General features: G+C 40.3%; 1 protein-coding gene across 1 annotated transcript; it reads left to right on the top strand.

Annotated features, from left to right (window-relative positions):
• Positions 1–5,111: 5,111 nt before the first annotated feature.
• Positions 5,112–21,241, top strand: slc2a15b (solute carrier family 2 member 15b). The gene is made up of 12 exons (XM_056373043.1): positions 5,112–5,126; positions 5,841–5,939; positions 9,639–9,799; positions 9,953–10,077; positions 10,217–10,362; positions 10,980–11,112; positions 12,392–12,579; positions 15,185–15,295; positions 16,102–16,203; positions 16,739–16,814; positions 18,019–18,146; positions 20,050–21,241. The coding sequence occupies exons 1-12, from the start codon at positions 5,112–5,114 to the stop codon at positions 20,275–20,277; spliced, it is 1,512 nt and encodes a 503-aa protein (XP_056229018.1). The 3' UTR covers positions 20,278–21,241.
• Positions 21,242–23,079: the final 1,838 nt, after the last annotated feature.

Raw genomic sequence — 23,079 nt, 5'->3', positions numbered from 1 at the left:
CACATCTTTCCACTGTATTCACTCATCCAGTCCTCAGAATATTTTGTTTTGTTGGGCCAAAGTGTTTGTCTACTCCTCTTCCTGTGTGGTGTCGGCCCTGCAAGTTGTGTCCCTCTTCTCAGCATAATTGATTTTTTACCCATAAGCAGCATGATGCCACTGACATTTCACAGTGCTGGAAGTCATATGACACAAGCCATTTGTCATTTGCATGCTAGTCTCAACTTGGCTCGTTGGGTTAAAGTTATAGGATCACAAGGTTCATTGGCTGTGTAATATACAGTAGGCCACCGTGTAGTAATCTTTACAATGGCAGGTAACAGCAGCAGGGAGGAGAAGTGTGATGGAGGCAGCATCAGACAGGTGAAATAATACAAAAGACATCATCTTGTATTGTTTGTTTGTCCTACATCTCATCCTTACATCATTTTATTAATTCATTCCTATGATAAACTACATCTTTTACTTACATCTTACTTACAAACTTACATCTTTAAACTTCATCGTTTTCTGTGAGCACTTGGCGTCAAAATTGAAATCGACACTCGGTCCCTTCGAAAGCGACGCTATTAAACCTCTGCTGATTCTTTGGGAGCAGCTTTCTGCATGTGTCTCTTGTACAGACTTTAGGCTCTGGTGTCAGTGCATCACTGGCACCAACAGCTTTATAGAGATGCAGAGCGGAGGGCAACTTTGAAACTCTCTTTTCACGTTATGTATTTCTCTGGTGGAATGTTTCTTCCTTCAAGCGGTCATGCGGTTGCTTTAGAGAAAACAAAAACTCAGTCTACCATGAAATCACCAAAGAGTTGCAGTGCAAGAGTCATATGTGAAGCAGGAGACAGTGTGACCATTAAAAGATGCCCAGACTGGAGCACATGCAAGAAAGTCATGCGTACGGAAGTGATGCAGATCATATCAGTTTTCATATTATGCATCTTTGTGAGCTCAAGACAAAACCTGCTCCTAATGAGGGATATGAAGATCTTGTTAATGTGGAGGTTTTGTCTTTCTCTTTGTTTACATAAGTTTAAATTCCATGAGTTGAATTATTCATAGACAATATTTCAAATTAAAAGCCAAATAAGAAACACTTGAAACACAGTGCTAGAATACGTAACACAACTAATGAGACAAAAAATACAGAGTGAACCTTAAATTCTGTAAAAGATATTTCTGGTCAAAGGGTGCTATATGGATGCCATGATATTTTTACAATGCAATCAGGAATGACAAAACAGGAACACAAAGTGACCTTAAACAAAGTTAAATAAAAATCTTGAATTTTAAACTTTAATCTCAATGTTTGATGTGCTCCAAAGTAAAACCAAACTGAAGTTATTGTAGATGTAAATACAAGTAGAAACATGGAACATTTACAGGTGAAATGTGTTTTCTCCCTCCAATGTTTTTTCTTCTCACTCATTTCAAGAGGAGAATGAAAAGCCCTTTCATATCCTAACCTTATCCTTACTTTTGGCATCACAGGCTGTCCATCAAGCAATAACTCAATCATGGCGCTTATTTGTCTTGAAGAGGAGGTTGAAGCTGGGTGGTCTCTATTAGATCTGGTCATGACACTGCAGTTGTTCCCAACCTTTTTTGCTTTTTGACCCCTCTATACAAATCCATGTCTACATGTGACCCGTCACAGGTTGAGACTTTCTGAGCAGTTCAATCAAAAAGTGATTTCTCTGCTCAGAGTGTTGAGGAGGTAAAGCTTTACAGTTTTAAACTAGTTGAATGAACAGTAAATTGTAGGTGTACCATATATCTCCAAATTTGCTCTCATTGGCTACAACGACCTACTTCAACATGTCCTCTCTATCTAATATGTAATTAGTCTTGATGCTATTGCTATCTGTTTAAATGTTAGTGAGGGTCAAGTCAATTCAAGTCAAGTAAATTTTTATTTGTATAGCGCCAATTCACAACATACGTTATCTCAAGGCACTTTCCATATAGAGCAGGTCTAGACCTTCTCTTATAGTATTATTTACACAGACCCAACAATTCCGACCAAGAGCAAGCGCTAGGCGACAGTGGCAAGGAAAAACTTCCTTTTAAGAGGCAGAAACCTCGAGCAGAACCAGAATCAGGGTGGGCGGCCATCTGCCTCGGCCGGTAGGGTTGGAGAGAGAGAGAGAGAGATAAAAATATTAATAATAGCGACAGTATAATGGCAGTAACAGCAATAGTAATGCAGTGGCAACTGTAGTGCTCATATTGATAAAAATAGTAATGACAACTAATAACATTAATAAGAATCATTCTTAATTATAGTACATTTTTAGCAGGTTCAGCAGCAGGTGTTAAACAGGATCATGGGGGCAGTAGGTGGTTTGCAGTTGCAGGTCCAGACTCTACAGCTCTGGAGGCGAGAGGACCTGCAGAGAGGAACAGGGAGGAGATGGAGAAGGAGAAGGAGAAGGAGAAGGGAGAGAAAGAGGCTAACAGCCTGGGCGCTTCATGTGCTTGAGGGAAAAAGCAAACGGTTAGAATGATGCAGATTCAGAAAGTTTACAGTGATCTCGTCGGCAGAACAACTTGGACTATACTATATTGAGTTTACTGGTTCATTGAGACTGAGGCCCACCCGCCAGTGGTAGGATGGCAACAGGTACAAAGCCTGAGTTTGTAAAAGAATAGGAAGCTAACTGAAAGTTAAGACATAAAAATACGTTTTAAGTTTAGATTTGAAATCTGAACAGAGTCAGACAGTCTGATGTCAGCAGGGAGGTTGTTCCCAAGGGGCCCGATGGGAAAAGGCTCTGCAGACAGCAGACGTCTTTTTCAACTCTAAAAATTCCTAAATTCTGGAAAACAGAGAGCACAAGATGGATTCTAAGGTTTAGGAAGATCAGACATGTATAAGGTTCTAAATGAAGTCCGTTTAATACCTTATATGCCATCAAAAGCACCTTAAAGCCTAATCTGATATGAACAGGAAGCCAATGAAGGGAAGATATAATCTGTGTAATATGGTCAAATATTCTGGATTTAGTAACAATTCCAGCTGCAGTATTCTGAACCATTTGAAGGGTTTTAATACAAGCACGTGGCAGGCCAGAAAACAAAATGTGACAATAATCAAGTCTTGATTGACTGTCAGACTATGATAAATAACACAGTTATCAAGAGTTAATGTCAACTGATCAAACTGGTGTCTCTGTCAGGTCGGGCCAACGACCAGCATCTCGTTTTTGTCTGAATTTAGGAGCAAAAATTTATGAGCCATGCAGCTTTTCACAGCAGACAAACAGACCTCTAAATTTGTACTCCATATTTCACAGCAGAGTATGTCGATATAGTGTTATTATAGGAAATGCGCTGTGTTCTGTCAGATAAGTAGGACTTTAACCAGGTGAGGTCCAGGCCAGAAACACAGAATTTGCTTTCAAGTCGGTCTAAGAGAATACAAAGATCTGTAGTATCATAAGATGCACTGAGATCCGGTAAGAGGAGCACAGAGGTGGAGTCCGAACCCATGGAGATCAGTGGATCATTTACTACTTTAGTGAGCGCTGTCTCAGCGGAGGGACAGGCCCTGAAGGAAGACTGGAACGGTTCAAACTGATTGTTATTAGACATTAGAAAGTACTGGAGGGTGTTTTTTTAAACAGTTGGGAGAGATTATGTCAAATTCTCTTTATAACATAGAAAAGACACATTATTATTAAAACAGACACAAACAAAAATGAAAGAATATCTTCTTAATTTCAGTGAATATTTTGACTTCAATTGGAGTCTTGTCTCATTCAGCCCAGTAACTTTTTGATCTGAAAGATCATCTTAAAACGTATAAAATTGGTGCCCTAAGTTGAGATCCTTCTCCTTGGTGAAGGTGGCCCTGGGTCTCAGCCATGCCCCTGATGTTTACTAGTCTTGGAAACACCCCTGAATACTGTTAGTCATAAGCTATTTGATGACAACTGCGTGCACTTTGGGGCGCAGGATGCACCTCTTGGCTCATGTGATCGCTGATGGAGCGGGGAAAACGATCCACGGCTGGGATGGGCCAGCTCCGCGACGCGCTCTGGTGATTGGAGATTGGGAGTTTGACAAGCTTGTTAATTCCGCCCTTCAACACGACACGCCTCCTCTGTGACACAGGAGCATGGCCGAGAGCTACAAATGAGGGATGCAGGGTGAAGAGTTTTTAAAAAAAAAAAGTTGCGGCTGTTTCTCATCTCAAACGAGCAGATCACACGCGAGGAGGAATTATTTATGACTTAAATGGCGGAGGAACTGCTTCTGGAAAACAATGCAAAAAACAGCGCGGTGAGTGTTCAGTTAACACTCCGTAGGAAATGTCTATAGACTTTATGGAAATGTGACAAAGATGCATAATCAGTTGTTGTTTTCAAATGGTCACACTATATGACATCTTTTTTTTTAGCACTTTTTTAGTCACATAGTTTTAAATTATCCAACTTTGACATTTCATATCAATATACACAGTGTATTTGAACCAATCACAGTGGTTCAGGTTCATTGTTTGTAGAAGATGCTGCCTTGGACTCTGTGGCATGGAAAAGTTTGAGAGGATGTCCAAAAGTCACACATCCAAAACAGCCTTGCAGTTAACCTATTAAAAAACAAGCCAGCAAAACGATGAACTAAAATGACTGAAGACTTGCAGTAAAACTCTTGAACATTGTTAGTCAGAGCTTTGACCAAAGTGATGTAACATGTGAAGAGCTGCACATCTGACAGATAATAAGGCTAAATTGATGTTGACTGGGCAGCATTGTCTGCCATGGGCTATTTTCACGTGTAGTCGTCTAACTCTCTCCATCAGGCTAAATTAGGTTTCTTTAAGGCATCTGTGCTGTCATTGTTCAGTTAGAGCAGAGGCTTCCTGCTCTGTATGACTCTTTAACATCCGACATGTTCGTATCATTCATTTGACTCAAAATAAGCACGAGTATGTAAAGATCTTTGGTTTTGTAAACCTTTATTCCATCACAGTGAGAGACGCTGTTACGGGTGGGGATATTATGTGGTCATTTCTGTCAGTCTGAAGGTATGGACGTTCAGAAACATGCTATAATCCTGACGCCGACCTTTTGCCTTGGAGGTCAGCTAAGCTCAATGTGCTGGAATTTAGGATGGCAGCCAAGAGGGTAGCTCCAGGCCATTCCTAATGAAAATACAGTAGACCTCCTCTGAGCAGGGCTCATATGACTTTGGATATTTATGTGATGTTTAAGATTTGTATGCCCCCCCTCCCCCCCCTGCCGTGTTGAAGCTCATTTAGGGCTTGAATAGTAAATCTGGTCATTTGATTGGTCTCAGCTCATTCAAAGTGCTTCTCTCAGAACTAAATGTGTTTATGATAAAAACCAGGAGCAGACTAATGGGATCTGGCCTGTGTCCAGCTTTGGGTTTGTTTCACTTCTTCTGATTCAGTCACATGTCTCTCGGTGCCTGTACAGCTCTGCTGCAAAGTCCAAAGCTTACAGACTTATATGCAACATATACCATTATATAATGCTGTTAAATACTCAAACAGAACGAGCTAATCCCTGCAGAGGCTAAACACAAGTCTAGAAAATGAGAAAGTACATGACATTTTTTCTTTAGCATTAAACTGTGCCATAACAGCTCTTTTCCATAGAACTCCTTTTTGTTCAGTTTGTATGTGAAAATCCACTGACCAGGTTAAATATAGGCCTACACACATTTGAACTTAATACCTGAGATCTGAATCAGTTGATGTGATCTCATTTTAAATTAAAACTCAGGGTTACTTTTTCCATTGCTTTAAATGTTGCTTTGAGGCCACAGGACATTGTTGTACTTATTGCTTCTTGTTTCTCTCCTCATCTTTTCCTCAGCATCTCACAAAGTCACTGCTGGCGGTGGCCTTGCTGGCCTCCCTCGGCAGCTCCATGCTCTACGGCTACAATTTGGCAGTGGTCAACTCTCCTGCACAGGTTTGTGTCACTAAAACATCATCAACATCATCATCATCATCATAATCATCATTCTCATTGCTGTCGTCATCATTGACCGAGTATGCATGAACACTGGGGTCAAAGTTTAATCTGCCCTTTTAAACGTTAGTGGACAAAGTAAAGATCAGATTGTATTTCATTGTCATGTGGAGTCATGCGGACCTCGCCGTGTCATCGATGTTCTGTCGTTTTTACCCATCATGTGCTCTTTTGCTGCACCTCTGATGTTAGATTTGTCGCAGTGCAGTGGCTAAACTCTGAACCATTCCTGTTTGGCCATGGATGGTCCCACACTGAACCATGTGAGCTTCAGTGTCACATCTTCTGCTGGAGTGTGTAATGCTCTGAGGAGGCAGTTACATGGAAAGAACTGCATCGGCTGCTTTGGGTCTGGTTGGCACATGATTTGTCACGTTCAAACTTACACTCATTTCACACTCTCTTTTTCACGGCCTGTCTTCATCTGATTGGAGGATCTTTGAAATATTTCTGCACTTCTGTTTGTTCAAAAATGTGGAGAACCCTGGTGCACTGTGTGTTGCTTTCAACCCATTCACTATCCCCAGGTTGCCGTAGGTCAGGCATTGTTGACTGCCATGGTGTCATTTTTCATGCCGTGTGTGCGTCGTGTGGCACCCAAAATACAGGAACATTTATACTTTACACACAGTGGCTGTAAAGAAAATAATAAGACAAGAGTTTTCCAAGAGTTAGATTAAAAGACTGATACCACTTTCATATCTGTGTGTAACAACTGAGCTAGAGTCATGAGGTGATTATCTTAGTTCAGATTAGCATGAAGACTGAAAGCAAGGGGTAGCAGCTAGCCTGTCTCTGTCCGAAGTAAAACATCTTTAAAACTCATTTGTTAACTGTTTAATCTTTACACAAACAAAAATGTAAAAATGACCATTTTAGGTTTTTGAGTTATTTGCTGTAACTATTAATTGGCATGGCTAATGTCAGATGACACAGCTAACTCTTTCTCACTCCTTCTAAGCCAAATTAAGATAACCGCCTCCAAGCTCCAGCTCCATTTTTGACGCACACACATATCAGTGGTATTGATCTTCTCAGTTTATTTTCTGCACATGAATAAGCGTATTTCCCTAAATGTTTGACTGTTCCTTTCATAAAGCTAGGCTTATCCCCCCCAGCAGTGTAGCCATCAGAAATAGCTGCGGCTGAAAAACCATATCGTAGTTAAAATTGAGACAATTGCTTTGTGTCACACATAATCCGAATAATCTACTGCTGATATGGGGAGATCAAATCTTTAACCATGGTCCGTGTGACTTCCGTGCTCTTTGTAGGGTTCACTGCGTGCTGTGCTGTGTGCTCCAAATCAAATCTTAGGTCTGGCATAAGAGTCAGTTAGTGGGGAGGTGAGTGAAAATAGTTTTTCATTGGATACCTCAAAACCTAATGATGTGGCTTTGTGTGTCATAGTAATCAGATTACATTTTCAGAGTGCTAAACTTTCCTCAACTGTTTATTTTAGATTATGGCCATGGCAAAAGAGGAGCAATTTAGGGTTTGAGTGCCAATACAACAATGTGCTTTTCAATCTTTGAAATCATTGTTCAATAAACCGCAATTGAAATTTATTGGCCTTGTAATTTAATTTTGGCTTAAAGGTTGATGCTGGATTTGTGTTCGGCAAAAAGCAGATAAGCGAAAGTCAAAGCCAGGTCATAAGAAGTTTTATAGTTTCCACTTCTCTGTCCCTTTCTTCTTCTGAGAAAATCTTTAATATGAATTGATATCATGACTTATCACTCGGGCTATTGTTTCAACAAACTTCGATAAAGCTCATATGATCTCAAAGTACAAAGAAAGTAAAGGGGGTCGTTGCAAACATTCAGTGGAAGTCAGATGATCATATGTGAATTTCTCCTTGTTGTTATGAACTCTTCTCGATTTTTGTTGCTGTGTCACATGTGTGCCAGTGATGTCTCTAGACCCCAGGGCTCTATTTTTGTGCAGGAACATTGCATAAAGTGCAGGGTTGCACCACCTCTCCTGCTCTTTTCTCTGCCATGAGGGATAGGTACACTGACAATCCAGCGAGGGATGCACCAGATCGACCTTTTCTCTCTTGACACTGGTTCTGATAACTAAACTTGACACCAGTGCTCTTCTTTCCCCACAATCAAAAATCTGCATATCTCACCGTATGAAACTGAATGACTGGCAAAAATGTGGAAGGGTGAAGATAAAATATAACTGCACATCACTTCTGAACCATGGCGATGAGCTACTATTTCTGCACTGACATAAAGTGATACTGCAATAAATGCACAGAGCAGAGGAGAAAACAATGGGGCTCCCACTGTGAGAATACCACTTGAGTAAGAGGAAATGGCAAATATTGATTAAGAAGGCAAGATTATGCACAAGAGATCGCTCAAAATTCAGTTGGTAGTTGAACAGTGACTAAGAAACATTTTTTACGTGGATTGATTATGTCTGGCTGATACCTGATCAGTGTATTAAGATTGATATTCCTGCCAATACCGCTATCCAGCCTATTGGATCTGTGCTTCCCCAAATCCAGCAGCACACTGCAACTGTGTTTTGCATCATACACTGCTGATCTAACTGAACAAGGTCATACATATCATAGGCTTCTTTAACCTCTTTTATGTATGTTATGCTCATGAGTTTCACTTTGATACATTCTTCAATCAGTAAACCCATCTAAATGGAAATATTTGGCAATAAGGCCGTCAAGGCTGAGTAAAGATGATGGTCTTCCTTTAAAACAGCCGGTATGTGTACATTCTGTAGATCACAGCCACCAGATCCACTGGTTAACATGATTAAGTCTTGTTCTGGCAAGATAATATTTATAAATATTAACCTGTTCAGTCATATTTCCCCACTGTTTTAGAAACCAATACAAATATATTAATGAGTATTAATACTAAAACCAACCTTTATTTTTCTCTCGTTTCACTTTTTTGATGTTTCCCTCACAGAGTATGAATGAATTGTGTCTCTTGAGATAAATTAGATTTAATGTAATGGATTCTCCAACCCAGTCTGATCTCAGTGGAGTCTTCACTGTCAGATAAACCTGAAGGAAATCTGATGGATATTGTTGTTGGCCCTTACAATACATTTTTGTCACACCATAGGGATAACCACTTTCATTTTTATCAAGCATGCAGTTTATGACCTCTTTCTCATCAAATTTGATTTGACTTTGACGGTGGGGGCTTGATCAACTTCCTGTCGCATGAAGATGTCTGCATCTCTTCATCCCATCCCCCAGTGCAGCTTCCACCCAGTGCTGTGGAAATGGCAAGACTAATGATGACATTTAGATGTGTGACACTGTGGGAAATAATTAATGATGTGGTCGTTTAAAATTGCATTGGTTACTATTATTATTTTTACTGTGTGCTCCAGGTCTATTGGAGTGATGGACATACTGCAATGGCTATGGGTTAGAATTAAATAATTAAAATTTTTTTTTTTGTTTGATTATTTGTTTTTATATGTCTGTCTTTTGTAAAGGCAAAATAGGATTTTTCAGAAAAACATAAAAGGATAGTTGGGAGAGAGAATAATATCTTGCAATTCCATGTGTATATTATTATAAATGTAGTGATCTATTCTCCTGATGGACAATGTAAAAAAATAACTTAATTCATGTATTCTTTCTTTCACCAGTTCATCAAAGACTTCTACAATGAGACGATGGTAGAAATCTACGACTGGGCTCCAGATGAGGAGCACCTCACCGTCTTGTACTCCCTCACTGTGTCGATCTTTGCTATTGGTGGGATGACGGGGGCCCTGCTGGTGGGCAAACTTGTTACCAGATTTGGACGGTTAGTGTGTGTGTGGATAATTTTTGTGTATATAAATCATGCCCAATGCATGCTTGTGTTTGTAAAATACCACCAGCCTGTACCTCTGGCATTTCTAAGCATCTTATTGATTAAGGAAGTTGAGTGCAGAGGGATCACTGTGTGTCCAAACAGGAAAGGGACGCTGGTGAGATCCAGTGCGCTGGTGTTTATAGGAGGAGCTTTGATGGGCTTCAGTAGATGGTGCAAGATGCCTGCGATGGTCATCTTTGGGCGCTTCATCACGGGAGTACACTCAGGTATTCATCCAGACAATGAAACAGAAACTTGAAGCAATTTAAGCAACGTTCATTGTAGATAAAGTTGTATTTTCATCAAAGGAAAGATACACGTGAGTGCTGCTTATATTTGCCTGTTAATCACACTTCCCTTCAACAGGTATCTCTCTCAGTGTGGTGCCGATGTATCTCGGTGAGATCGCTCCCAAGAACCTGCGAGGCTTCCTGGGCCTCGTTCCCAGCATCCACATCTGTCTCGGGGTCTTCATCGCTCAGGTCCTGGGGCTCCATGAACTGCTGGGAAAGGTACTGAAATCATGGAGTTTGACCTCTGCTCGTGATTTTGAGGCTCAGACATGAGCTCAGGCAGATAGTCAAAGATAGTTCAATCTCGTCCTGTTCTTGCCTCAAGCCGAGAGATTGGGATCCAGATATGAGCAGCAGCGCGAGGGCTACAAACAAAGCACTATAAGACAAGAGAAACATCTGATGTGTATGCGTAAGTTGCATCATACAATATGTGAAAGGCCTGTTCTACAGTTAGATTAATAGAGCGATTATTAATGTAACGTGACCAGCTGGCCCTCCAGCTTTACCCTGCTCACTTTCATTTTTTGTTTTTTTTAACAGTATGTTGTGGAACTTGATCAGGTGATGCTCTTTCCATTTGCCCACTTACAATGGGTCAGATAGAGAGGAAGGAGGAGTGCCAATGTGTGGACCAGCTGCACAGAAAAATAAAGCAAAAACAGACAAGGACTTTTCTGCCACTCCCTGCTCCTTGGTTCATCCCACTTGGAGAGACTTTTAGACCTTTTTTTTTTTTTACGTTATAGAGATGATAAGTGGAATAGTCAAAGCTGCTTGTTGTTACTTTGTTACTTTTTCACTTTTTAAAGGTGTTGTGTTTTCTTTCCATACAGGAAGAGCACTGGCCTCTGCTCCTGTCCCTGGTGGTGTTTCCTACAATGGTCCAGCTGATGCTGTTGCCGTGGTTTCCAGAGAGTCCACGGTACCTGTTGATAGAGAAGGGAAATGTGCACGCCACTATTGCAGGTTAGAAAATGGATTCTTCTTCTTTTCATAAATTAGTTTTTTTTATTTTTGATTACATAGATAGATAGATAGATAGATAGATAGATAGATAGATAGATAGATAGATAGATAGATAGATAGATAGATGTCTCCTAGGGGAAAGTCATGCATCCATTAGCTCATTGTTGATAATAATAATAACAGTTGACAATAAATAAACAATAATAATTAGATGAGTCCACTTCCTGTGGCTGAGGTGTTCTACAGCCTGATGGCAGTGGGAACAAAGGATCTCCTGAACCTCTCTGTTCTGCAGCGCAGTGAGATGAGACGTTTGCTGTAGCTGCTTCTCTGTCCTGCCAGAATGTTGTGGAGAGGATGGTTGGTATTTTCCAAGATGGCCTCCATCTTACATTGCATGCGTCTCTCCACAACAGTCCTGAGTGAGTCCAGACTCCTGCCAAGCACAGACCCAGCATTTTTGACCAGCTTGTCCAGTCTCTTTGTGTTCATGTCAGACTGCAGCATAAAGAAGTACACTGGCCACAACTGACTAATAAAACATGTGCAGCATTTCACTGCAGACGTCAAAGGATCTGAGCCTCCTGAGGAAAAAGAGCCGGCTCTGCCCCTTCAGGTAGATGGCATCCGTGTTCAGGGACCAGTCCAGTTTACTGTCCAGGTGCACACCTAGGTGTTTATAAGTGTGCACCACCTCAATGTCCTTCATTGCCATTCACTGAAGGCCATCATCAGATCCCTGTACTCCTCTTCCTGTCCGTTCCTGATACGCACCACAATAGCTGTGTCATCCGAGTATTTCTGGATGTGGCAGGACTCAGAGTTGTATTTAAAGTCCACTGTACACAGGGTGAACAGAAACTAAGCCAGAACAGTTCCCTGTGGAGCCCCTGTGCTGCTCATCACTGTCCCTGAGACATAGTTACCCAGCCTGATGTACTGTGGTCATCTTGTCAGGTAATCCACAATCTAAGACGTGAAGTAGGGATCCACCCCCATCCCTTCCAGCTTGTCCTCAAGAATGGGGGGTTGGATGGTGTTAAATGCACTTGAAAAATCAAAGAACATAATCCTCATGTAACCACCTGGTTCATCCAAGTAAGAATGGGCCCGGTGGAGTAAATGAGTAAAGAGTAAAGTGTTATACTGTGTCTTAACAATATTCGGGTTTCTCTCTATTCTTTAAAATGATCACCAAAGATTATGACATAAAGTTACATGTTGATTGTTATTGTCGTCTTTATTGTCACATCTTAAAAGCAGTTCTTTCTTTCTCTAGCCCTAAAATGGTACCGTCCTAAAGGAAACATCCAGGCAGAAGTTGAGGAGATGCAGGAAGAGCAACGATCATTGTCCTCTATCCAGACCATCTCTGTCCGGGGCCTGCTCATGGACCGCTGTGTCCGCTGGCAGGTCATCACCATTATGGTGGTCAACATTGGCATGCAGCTGTCTGGAATTGATGCGGTACGTGGAAGAAGCATTGTGGGCCTGTTGCCTTTTCTGTGTGTGTGTGTGTGTGTGTGTGTGTGTGTGTGTGTGTGTGTGTGTGTGTGTGTGTGTGTGTGTGTGTGTGTGTGTGTGTGTGTGTGTGTGTTTGTGTGTGAGTGTGTCAGTGCTCATGTTTTTGATGTGCAAAGACTGTGGAGTTATCATAAGAGAGTGAGAGCCCCTATTGCTACAGTTCCCAGCTGTGCTCCTCCCATCTGCACCTCCTCCTGTTCATACATCACAGTCCCACATGCAGCCACTGAGTGACTAAGCAGGGGGCAACAGCACCACGCTTCATTATCTCCTGGTCCTCTCTCTCAGTGTTACCCCACATAAGAAGGTCCACCCATTCACACACAAAGTCAAACACATCTTTATACTCATTGCTCCAAGTGGATGGAAGCTCTAGGCGTGCTGGCTCACATGCTAGTATCATTTCCCAGCGGGTCTACACCCTGCGGAGTCTCACGATCCCAGCTGTTCCAGACAGGAACACTGGAAGGCTTCAAACGTGCAGAAGAACCCATGTGTGCGATAGATCTGTACATGGCACATGCAACATTAGATATTTCAGGACAACTTAAGGTATAAATGTATGCTTTTCTTACAACCTTGGGTATTTATAACTTTATTTTGTACAAACCATTTCAAAAAGAAATAAGACAACCATGTTACTGGATGGCGTTTGCAAAAAAACAAGCAACAACAAAAAAAGATTCTTTCAAAATATTTGTATCACCTATTTTTTTCATTATTTTTGGGGCCTGCAAAGCTGGAACTACTCAACCTAAGACAGAATCTTGAAAGAACTATTACACCTCCGTTTGCCTGTCCATCAATGTCTGTTTTCCAGCAAGATTTTTTAAATTAACAGACAACACTTAAACAGAGTACATACAACATTATAACATATTTTTCCTTTTGTTTGCCAGCCAAACAATATTAAGAAGTGGAGGGTGTCGTATATTTAACTTCATAAAGTGAAAGTCAATTCTCAATTCAAAAGAGAAGAACTTGTATGTCTGTTTAGGAAGCTGACTGAGTAGTTAGACCACTGTGAATTTTCTCCTGGTCCTGGAGGAGTTGACCTGTTTTTACTTGTTTGTTATTGCTAGCAGGAGAAGGAGGCACTGTGGAAGCGCAGGGTGCTGACACAGATGCTACAGGCCCTTTGATTCCAAAACATTGAAATCATTTTCAGTGTTTCAGGATTTGTTGTGCTCTTGGCATGAAGTGAAGCTTATTCAAGTTGGCTTTGAACTAATACATTTGCACTTGGTCCCCTCTCCTGTCACGTTTGCTGACATGAGAGCGGTATATCTGCACTTCTGCAGAGGATTTTGTCCTTTTGTTCTTAAATTGTCTGTGATACAATTTAAATAGTCTGGTGAAATGAGACACTGTCAAAGATAAGGTGGTTCTCTCCTCCCTCTCCATCTGTTTCTTTCAGGCAGAAAATGGGAAGCTGGTGGGAAATGAAGGAGTTAAGTCAAGTATCACACATAAAGGCAATGGTGCTAATTGCAGTTAGATTCTGCAATGAAAAAGTGGGAAAACAAAGCAGGGTACTTGTTTTGCAGGCCAGTCTCTCAGACAGGGTGAGGAGCATAAGTCATCCTGGACGACCTTAGAGTTGAGTTGCTGATTCTTTGAATTTAGAGGATTCATCCAGACGGGTGCAGAGTGCCTTTAAGGTTCCTCCCCATGTAATTTGGAAAAGACTTTGATGTAGACACAGATGGACAAAAGGGACTACACCAGTCAGCTGATGGAAGCTGAGGAAGTCTCAGAAGAAAATATGCCAGACCTGCTCTGCTTACCTTGCTGCCACAACAAAACTTATCTAGAATAAGCCTCTGGATGGATGAAGAGGACAGTATAGTCAGTCAAACAGCAGTCAGATAAGTCCTTAGAGTTACCAGTGCTTTATTGGTTGAGCCTTTGATGCTTTTGTGCAAGAACTGTTTGTATAAATGCAAAATGCCTGTTTTATAGAAACAACATGGGATTTCAATTTAGTGAGGACTAACCCTGTGGTATATATACTCATAGTCTTTTAAGACATTTCACATGTTCAGAACAGTCCAACGGGTCCCAGCTCTTTTAACTTTTTCTAATTGTTTGTGTATGTGTCTAGTTTTTGATAGGTCTGTGTTTGCATATGTGCTGCAATGGTGATGAAATATCTATGTATGGTTACTAAATCAACGAGACAGCATTTAACTGCACCGATCATGATCTTGTCCACACCTCATCAATGATGGATGTTGCATCAGCAAAGTGTGATTAATGAGAATACACAAATTAATTTCAAGGGGAGCACTTGTCAGGAGTCCATACTGATGAAACGCTGTATCTCAAATGCATGAGTGATGGTTGGCCTGATGATAATGATCACTATGATGAATCACATGGAAACACCAAACAAGCAGAGCGACTTTGTGGCTCCTTGAGAAAAAGGAAAAAAAAAAAGACAAACTTTAAGTATGAAAGCATCTGTCTGAGTCTGTGTGTTTGTGTATCTGTCAGCGGTCCGATGTTTTCATCTTATTAATATAATTCATGTCACTGTCAATTTCAGATCTGGTTTTACACAAATGACATATTTAGGAACGCAGGAATCCCGGACCCTTACATCCAGTACACAACAGTGGGAACTGGTGCCATTGAGGTCATCTCTGGGGTGCTGGGGGTGAGGAGATATTATTACACTTTACACACACCAAGAATGACATTATTATATCTGTATATATGTATTTTATATAGTGCTTCAACAGCTAATCAATTAACGGATTAGTTGATTTACAGAAAATTGTCGTGTGTATCATAGAAAGATTCAAGTATTTAATCGCCAAACTTTCTGAAATGTGAGAATTTGCTTCTTCTAAGTTTTTTTTTTAACTGTGCATTGAAGATCTTCAGGTTTTAGAGCTTTGATCAGAAAAAAACCAAAACATTTGACAATGCCATTTTAAGACGGATCAGTCATGTAGTCATGAGCAATCAGATACTGATTGATTACGTTTTTATGGTATTTTATTGTATATTTGTTTATGGTTTTGATTGTTCTTTAGATGTTTTCTATTGTGTTGTGTACATTTGTATAAAGGCTCATATAAAGTAGTGCGTTGCAAGATAGATTAGATTATTAATTCTGTAGTATGTGGCACCTGGTCAACATTAAATAAATAAAAGTTATAATGATGTGATATGTAATATCATTGACTTAATAAGATTTTAATTTCTCTTTTTTTTTTTAACTTTATTTATTTATCACATTAATATCATTGTAATATAAATCAGCCAGATTTAGGCAAAAAGCTAATGATTGACCTGTATGTTGCACACAGGACTTCAGGTGTGTGTATCTGTGTACTAGTAAACATGAAACAGGCTGAAAACAAAATGCTCAGAGGATAAGACTGTCTCTTCTTTTTGGATGATGTCTAATACTGTCAGCCAATCACAACAGGTCCTGCCTCTTTGTCGGTCTTTCAGTGTTTCACTATCGAGCGCGTGGGCAGAAGACCTCTGATGATTGGCGGCTTCCTCTTCATGGGACTCTGCTGTGTTGGGATCACTATGTCCGTCCTCTTCCAGGTACAGTGTCATCCAATGTCCTGCTGGTGAAGGAATATATTATATTAGCTTGCAGATTGTGGCGCAGGGCACAGAGTACAATGTTTTTTAATGGGGCTAAGGACATTAACAAATTTACATAATTTCCAGAAACTAAAATCTGTGTCTAATTTATGAATGGTTTCCCTTAAAACACACTCACTCAACATTTTTGTTTACTCAATTTGTGCTTTTAATTTTATTTATTTAGCATTAAAACATCTTCAAAAATAAAATGGCAGACATTTACCAAATACCATCTCTTCAGTAAACAGCTGAGTGACATTGGGAAACCCCTCTTGACTTATAAATAACAGTACAGACAAGAAAGTAATTATGTAATTAGGTAAATGTGAGAAGCCCCACATGGTACTAATCATGCCACTCATATGTTACATTATAGTCAGAATAATCAAGTTTAGTCAAATTAATAATTAAAAAAGAAAACTACAAATTGTTTACTACTGTTTACAACTCATGACTTCAGACTCATGACTCATGTTTTAACCAATTACAGGCGCAGTTGGACATCATGCGCTACATCAGTGTGGGCTGCGTAGTTGGGATCATCGCTGGCTTCTGCATAGGTCCAGGTAAACATCTTAGTGAATCTCACCTGAAAACTCTTTCAAAACCACACACGACAGTACATTTGGGTGGTCCTGTGTGTAAGGTAACACTGCTCCCTGGTGGACGCTCGCACAATAGCAGGCGCCGAACCTTAATCCCAGCATCTCCTCCCTCCTCTCTCCTCCTCCTGACTGTGAAGAGATATTGTATTTCATTAGTCTTGTAAATTAGGAAATTATAACTGCCACACTACATCCATTCCCACAGCCATTTGTACTCTGGATGAGTTGAGTGAAGTGAATTAAGAGGCAATAGTTTACAACATCGGGAGCTACGTTGAGTGGACCTGCGAGGAAGATGAATTAGAACGAATCTGGTTTACATAGCATCATCCGTCAAGCCGGCAAAATCTATACTTCGGCACACGGACGAGGATTTCTGTTGCTGCAATTAGACTTTTAATGGCTCATTGTTCGTAAGCTAGCCGTGATGAATATGATTTGCTTCACACAAAACCGTGCATGCACAATGACACCCCCCCATACATACCACAGATGTTGACAAATTATGGCCTAGTTATTGGCTTGATGATATTAAACCTTCCTCTATGCAATTATCATGCACAGATAATGAGGATATCATTCAGAAAGCTCATCATTAGAGCTTTTACTAATGTATATTTCTCCTTCATAGCTTTTACGTCTAACAATGAAGAATTGTGTGTTTAAAGCTAAGACAACATCTCATAGATCCTATATATCAAACTAATGAATTGCACGAGTCCGGGCTAAGCTATTCTGTTTCTTGTGGTACATAGTTGGAGTTTTGCCAGTTTAACAAACATCTTCCCTCTCTTGTCAATCTGTGATCGCTGAGTAATAATGAACACATAATGAAGTACATGCAGAAAAAGGAGTGTAATATAATAGCACTGGGGCTTGAGGAATGTTTATCATTTCTGTTCGTGTTCTGTTTATTTTGAATGACTGCCAAAGAATAGTCCTGAGTGGGAATATTGATAAACTAATTGATGAATGAAGACGCTGATGTTAATTTCACAACACCCAATAGATTCATACAACTGTGCTGAGTGATTAAATGTGATTTGTATCGTGACGGCTTGATAGGATGCCTAGTTAGATCAAACCAATGGATGAACCGGTTGAGAATGTTGCTGTTGTCAAAATAATAATTTTAAAATAATACGTTTTTGTCTCCTCTGCATAGCTGGTGTGCCATTCCTGATCACTGCAGAGCTGTTTAAGCAGTCGCACAGACCGGCTGCCTACACTGTGGCCGGTTGCCTCAACTGGTTGTCTAACTTCACCATCGGCTTCGTCTTTCCCTTCCTCGAGGTCAGAGCAAACTTGTATTCTACCTTCAGTTCCGTTCACTAACAGTGAAAGTCAAATTATTTTTCTCAGAAGGCATTTTACGTTAATGCATATGAACTTTGGCATATGATTTTAAAAACAAAGATTTAGTTTGTTTCAGTCTTTAGCCTTGCCGGCTTTTCGCTTCATGTGATTTTGGATCCAGGGTCTGTTGTGGCTCCACTTGCGGTGTCAGACACAGGGCAATAATGATACGGGCTGTCTGGTTTAGTCTGAATCGAGGTGACTCCCCAAATACCAATAAAATTACCAATTAAAATCGCAACCTTGCTGTCCTTCGCTGTCCTCAGTGTTGTTCCAGGCGAACAAACGAAAAGGACAATGATCTGTCCTGTGGGAAGTGACAATGTACCACGTATGACCACAGAGCTTAAAAACACGTGGGTTTGCTATGAGATCATGTGGTCCTTAATCTTTCTGTTTTAATGTCACAGAAAATATGTAAAAAAAAAAAAAAAAAAAAGAAGAGCTTCAGAGCTGTCACAGGCTCACAGTTTCCCCTAGCCTCTGGTCTCTGTGTGAAGCTCGGCTAAACATCCTGTCCTGGACCATCTCTGTACTGAAACTGATAACAATTCGCACACCTGACTGTGGCTTTGATAGCAAGAGTAAAAAAAGCCTTGTTCTTGTGTTATGTTTTTACATTGTGTAAGTCTAACCAGCGGCGTTTCTAGGAGTTGATCATTGTCTGTGGCTAAGCCCAGACCACGTGGAGCTGAGGTCAGGGTGTGTGTGCGCACAGAGCTCCTGTGTAACGAATGGAAATACGTGGCCTTGAAAACTTGTAGCAAGAGTTCATCAAGGTCAAAGAACAGTAAACCTGAGAGACGAAGACCTTCGATATTTAGAGTAATTTATATAACAATCAGGGCCTCCACACCATATATGAAATATGTCATTCACCAGCATAGGAGGAAAGTTGCTGTCTGCTGGTTTGTTCCTGTTCCTATTGGATGTGAGAGGAAACATTGTGGGACTTTTTGTAGAAAGTTCATACATCGGATCCGACTTTTTCATTCCATAGGCCTTTTTCACAGCAGACCTTTCATCTTTCATTCGTCATAGTAGGAAGGACGCAGCTGTTACTGATAATGTTAGGGATGGCTCTTAATGTTGCCAGAGATGACGTCCTCAGGCACAGTAGTCAGGGGTTGCTTAGCTAACTTTTGTCAATAAACTAGTGGTTATCAAATCTAGGGGCACTGTCTCTAGTGGGGACCCATGAAACAGATCCTTATAATATTCAATCAATCAATGGTTTTAGCAATGGCTCAAACATCTATGTGTAATGTGGAAGGTGACACTTGTAATGAAAAGGCAGGCAGATGGTTTTGTTTGTTTTTTAACATGCCTTCACATGAATGGTAGCTGTTGAGCCGCCTCTGTTGGGTGTGAAGAAAGGCGTGTTTGCTAACACGTGAGGTATACCGACTTGATAAGGAAGTAAAATGTTAATGTTGTGTTTACAGCTTCTTCGCCAAGTGGCCAAAAGAAATCAATTAGCTTTACATTGCTGAGCCCCTCGAATATAATCCATTAAATTAATTTATTAATCTGTTGTTTGTATAAAACTAACATTAGCCTACTTTTCATGTTCTCAAATTCATGTTAATCTGCTTCTATTTGCTTCTATTAGCCTCAGCGTTGCCTGTCAACGTCTATGGATCTTATTTTTGTCTCCTAAGCATCAATTGTTTTGAGGTGGAAACGATCAACTAACTTTAGCACAATGGCTCCATATTTGTCTCCTTTTGTTTCTCTTGGACACTTTGTAAAGAGAGTCAGAAGAGCAATTATTTTATTTGATCAAGTAATTGTATCATAGTTTTAATCACAGTTGCCACTGTGTGTCCTCCCACTACAGATGGCTACAGGTCCCTACTGTTACCTGATCTTCTGCGTGATCTGCTTTGGTGTGGCTCTCTACACCATCTTCATCATTCCTGAGACCAAAAACAAAACCTTTATGGAGATCAGCCAGATGTTCGCCGCCAAGAACAAGATACTTGAAGAGGAGTTGACTCCCAACGGTCATTTGAAATTGGCAATGATGAACGGCTACGGTACCGTTGGCCAACATGACGAAAAGTGAGAGCCCAAGCGGGAGGTGGACCTGCATGTTCGTGATGGTTTCTTCTCGTAGTAAGACAAAGGTAAAAGGAGGAACTGTGGCCACAGGGAGATCTGCTGCGTCACGAGAAAACTACAAAGACCAGTGCACACATATGGAGGTATCAAACAAACACACAAAATGAAAGATGGGCTTATTCTTAACAGTCATCACTTGCTACACACACCATAAATGCTGTTGTTTAACAATTAATCTCTAGTCAAAGTGTAGCTCCTGTACATTATGTGAGGTAGAAGTCACACGGTCGTGCGTTTCAAATCAACCATCAAGGACATTTTAATCAATTTCTCTGCATCTTACTGAGTTTTTATATGAGCTGAGTTGGTTTCTCACAGCGCTCTCAGAAGTTTTAATCTCTGTATTAGTTTTCACTTCTTCCGCAACACATCCCATGATCACTCTATGGTTCATATTCGGTGATGAGTGACTTCCTTTTGTTACCCGATACAGAGTGAATATACGTATTCAGTGACACAACAATAACTCTTGAGGCAGTGCTTCCATCAGCGTATATCGAGGGAAGGTATGAAAACCATTTCTCCAACGTTTCCCACAGTGGTTTAAGGTCACGAGACATCATGTGAATAATAAAATATTTACAGTTATTGCATGTTTACACTGTTGAGCTCAAGGTGAATGTCTTGACCGAGAACTTGAGCTTGTGTTTGTTTTGTCTTTCAGTGATGTTTGTGTCTCTTTTTTACATAAGAGAGCTGGATATTGTGGCTACTGTGGTAGTCATTTCATATTTCTTGTCCAAATATATGCATATACGTGTATGTAAAGCTTGTTAAAGAGTTATAATTTATCAGTATACCAAAGCAGCTGTACGAGATTGTCCAGGTGTTTTTAACTGCTGTGTGTTTTAGACCACTCTGTGTAATATATGGTGGAGTGACAATGAGAAATGTAACATAAAATTAAGATGTTTGAACATGAAAATCTGTCCCGTCTTTCTTATTCTGCTGTATTGAGCTATAAAGTCCTTTTGGATTGGCCCTTGTAATCGTAAGAAAACACAAAGGTAAGAGCAAAAACTAAAAATAATAATATTCATATACTGTAAGCTATATTCTAAGTTAACTCCACAAATACAAAGGGGGGCCAGCCTTTGCTTCTCATTCATTTAGCTGTGATGCCAATAACTGGAAGTTGGACCCAAACATAGAAAATTAAAACAGAGAAATATCATTATCTGACATTATTGCCTCTCACCAAAAACAACCATAAACATTACAAAGTAACACTTGCAATTACAGCACAGACAACCATATATCAAGAAACAAATACCCAAGTAAAATGTGGGCTTTAGACAGTCACAACTACAATGATTCCCAGTACTGATGTAATAAAAGAAAATTGTAGAAGAAACACTGAAAGTCTGAAGAAGCTGTTTATTCCGACTGAACTAAAACTGTAGACTGAAAGGCAAAACAAATAAAAGTACCACCGTCTAATTCTGCTCTCATGACTCTATGGAGGGTTTATGAGTTGTAACTAATAGCTTTATTAAGGGTTAATAAATCACATACTTGTAAGATGCAAAGTTCGTTCTCGCTGGAAACAGCAGTTCAGAAAACAAGTCTCACCACAAGGTCGGTTTAGTAGCTGCTCTGGGGCTTTCACTCATATTACATGACCTTCATCAGCAGATAGAGTTTGCTCACTTCCTGTTCACGTTGATTGTCCAACATGAACACGACGTCTCAAAGTTCCAACAATTCCATCCACTGATGAAGATCATAAATGATTGAAAGATCCAGAATAGCTACTAAATGCACCTTGTGGTGAGATTGTGTTTTTATAGAGCCGGTATAAGATATTAATAAGCTTTAAGTTGTGAAAAAGCAATTTGGCTGATATTTACCTCTCCTATTGATAACAAAGCATTGATAAATTATGGTTATCTATTATTAAATGCTCCTGGGTTTCTCACTTTCTAATGAGTCATCCGGTCTGCAGGTATACATGTTAATACTGCACATGGATCTTGGTGCAGATGCTCTGCAGCTGTTATGCAGAAGGTAAGTGGTAAAACTGTCCATTGCAGAGATCTTTTCTCTTGTGCTGAGGGTTTGGTAAAAATGAATAAAACCAACTTCAGAAAGACTTTTATGTTCTGGATATGACTGATTGGAAGCTGAAATCTCAGCAACAGACAACAACATTTTGAGAGCCTAAAGGAGGAAAGACATCTTCAAATGTCTTACACCTGTGTTGTTAAGAAACAACCAATCAGCACACTTGGAACTCTTCAGTATATCGATCTGTGATATTGTTTATTAAACATAATCTGGTTTTCTGTCTCTGGTTCCCATGGCGAATAAGACTACAACATGCTCACTTACTGAAGAACTGCAATTCAGCAGTTGACGTTTAAATTAAAAAAAGAATTTCCAAGAGATGTTTTGTCATCTAGCTCAAAGTGTGTTTTGTTTTCACAATGTGAAGAGTCTTAGAAACAGCACTGATGTGTTAGTGGATGACAGTGGCCTCATCAGGGCTGCAGTTCTCTTCCAGGTTTGCAAATTTGCCTTACCATGTTATGTTGTATGGCAAATCTGGGAGTCATACAGTATGTTGAAGGATGGGGAAGTGGCGCTCCGCTCTTTCTCATCCCTTCCCACTGCCTTTAGGCTGGCTGATCCATCTGTCAGCCCCCTGCAGGATGCCCCAGCAAACCCCCAACTGAGGCAGAATGGATAAATGTTGTCACATCCCTGCTTGTCCTGATACCACAGAGGAGAGAGAGGGAAAGAGAAG

This window comes from Seriola aureovittata, chromosome 3, assembly GCF_021018895.1.
Source record: "Seriola aureovittata isolate HTS-2021-v1 ecotype China chromosome 3, ASM2101889v1, whole genome shotgun sequence".
Lineage (NCBI taxonomy): Eukaryota > Metazoa > Chordata > Actinopteri > Carangiformes > Carangidae > Seriola > Seriola aureovittata.
This window is presented reverse-complemented; position numbering and strand designations above follow the sequence as displayed.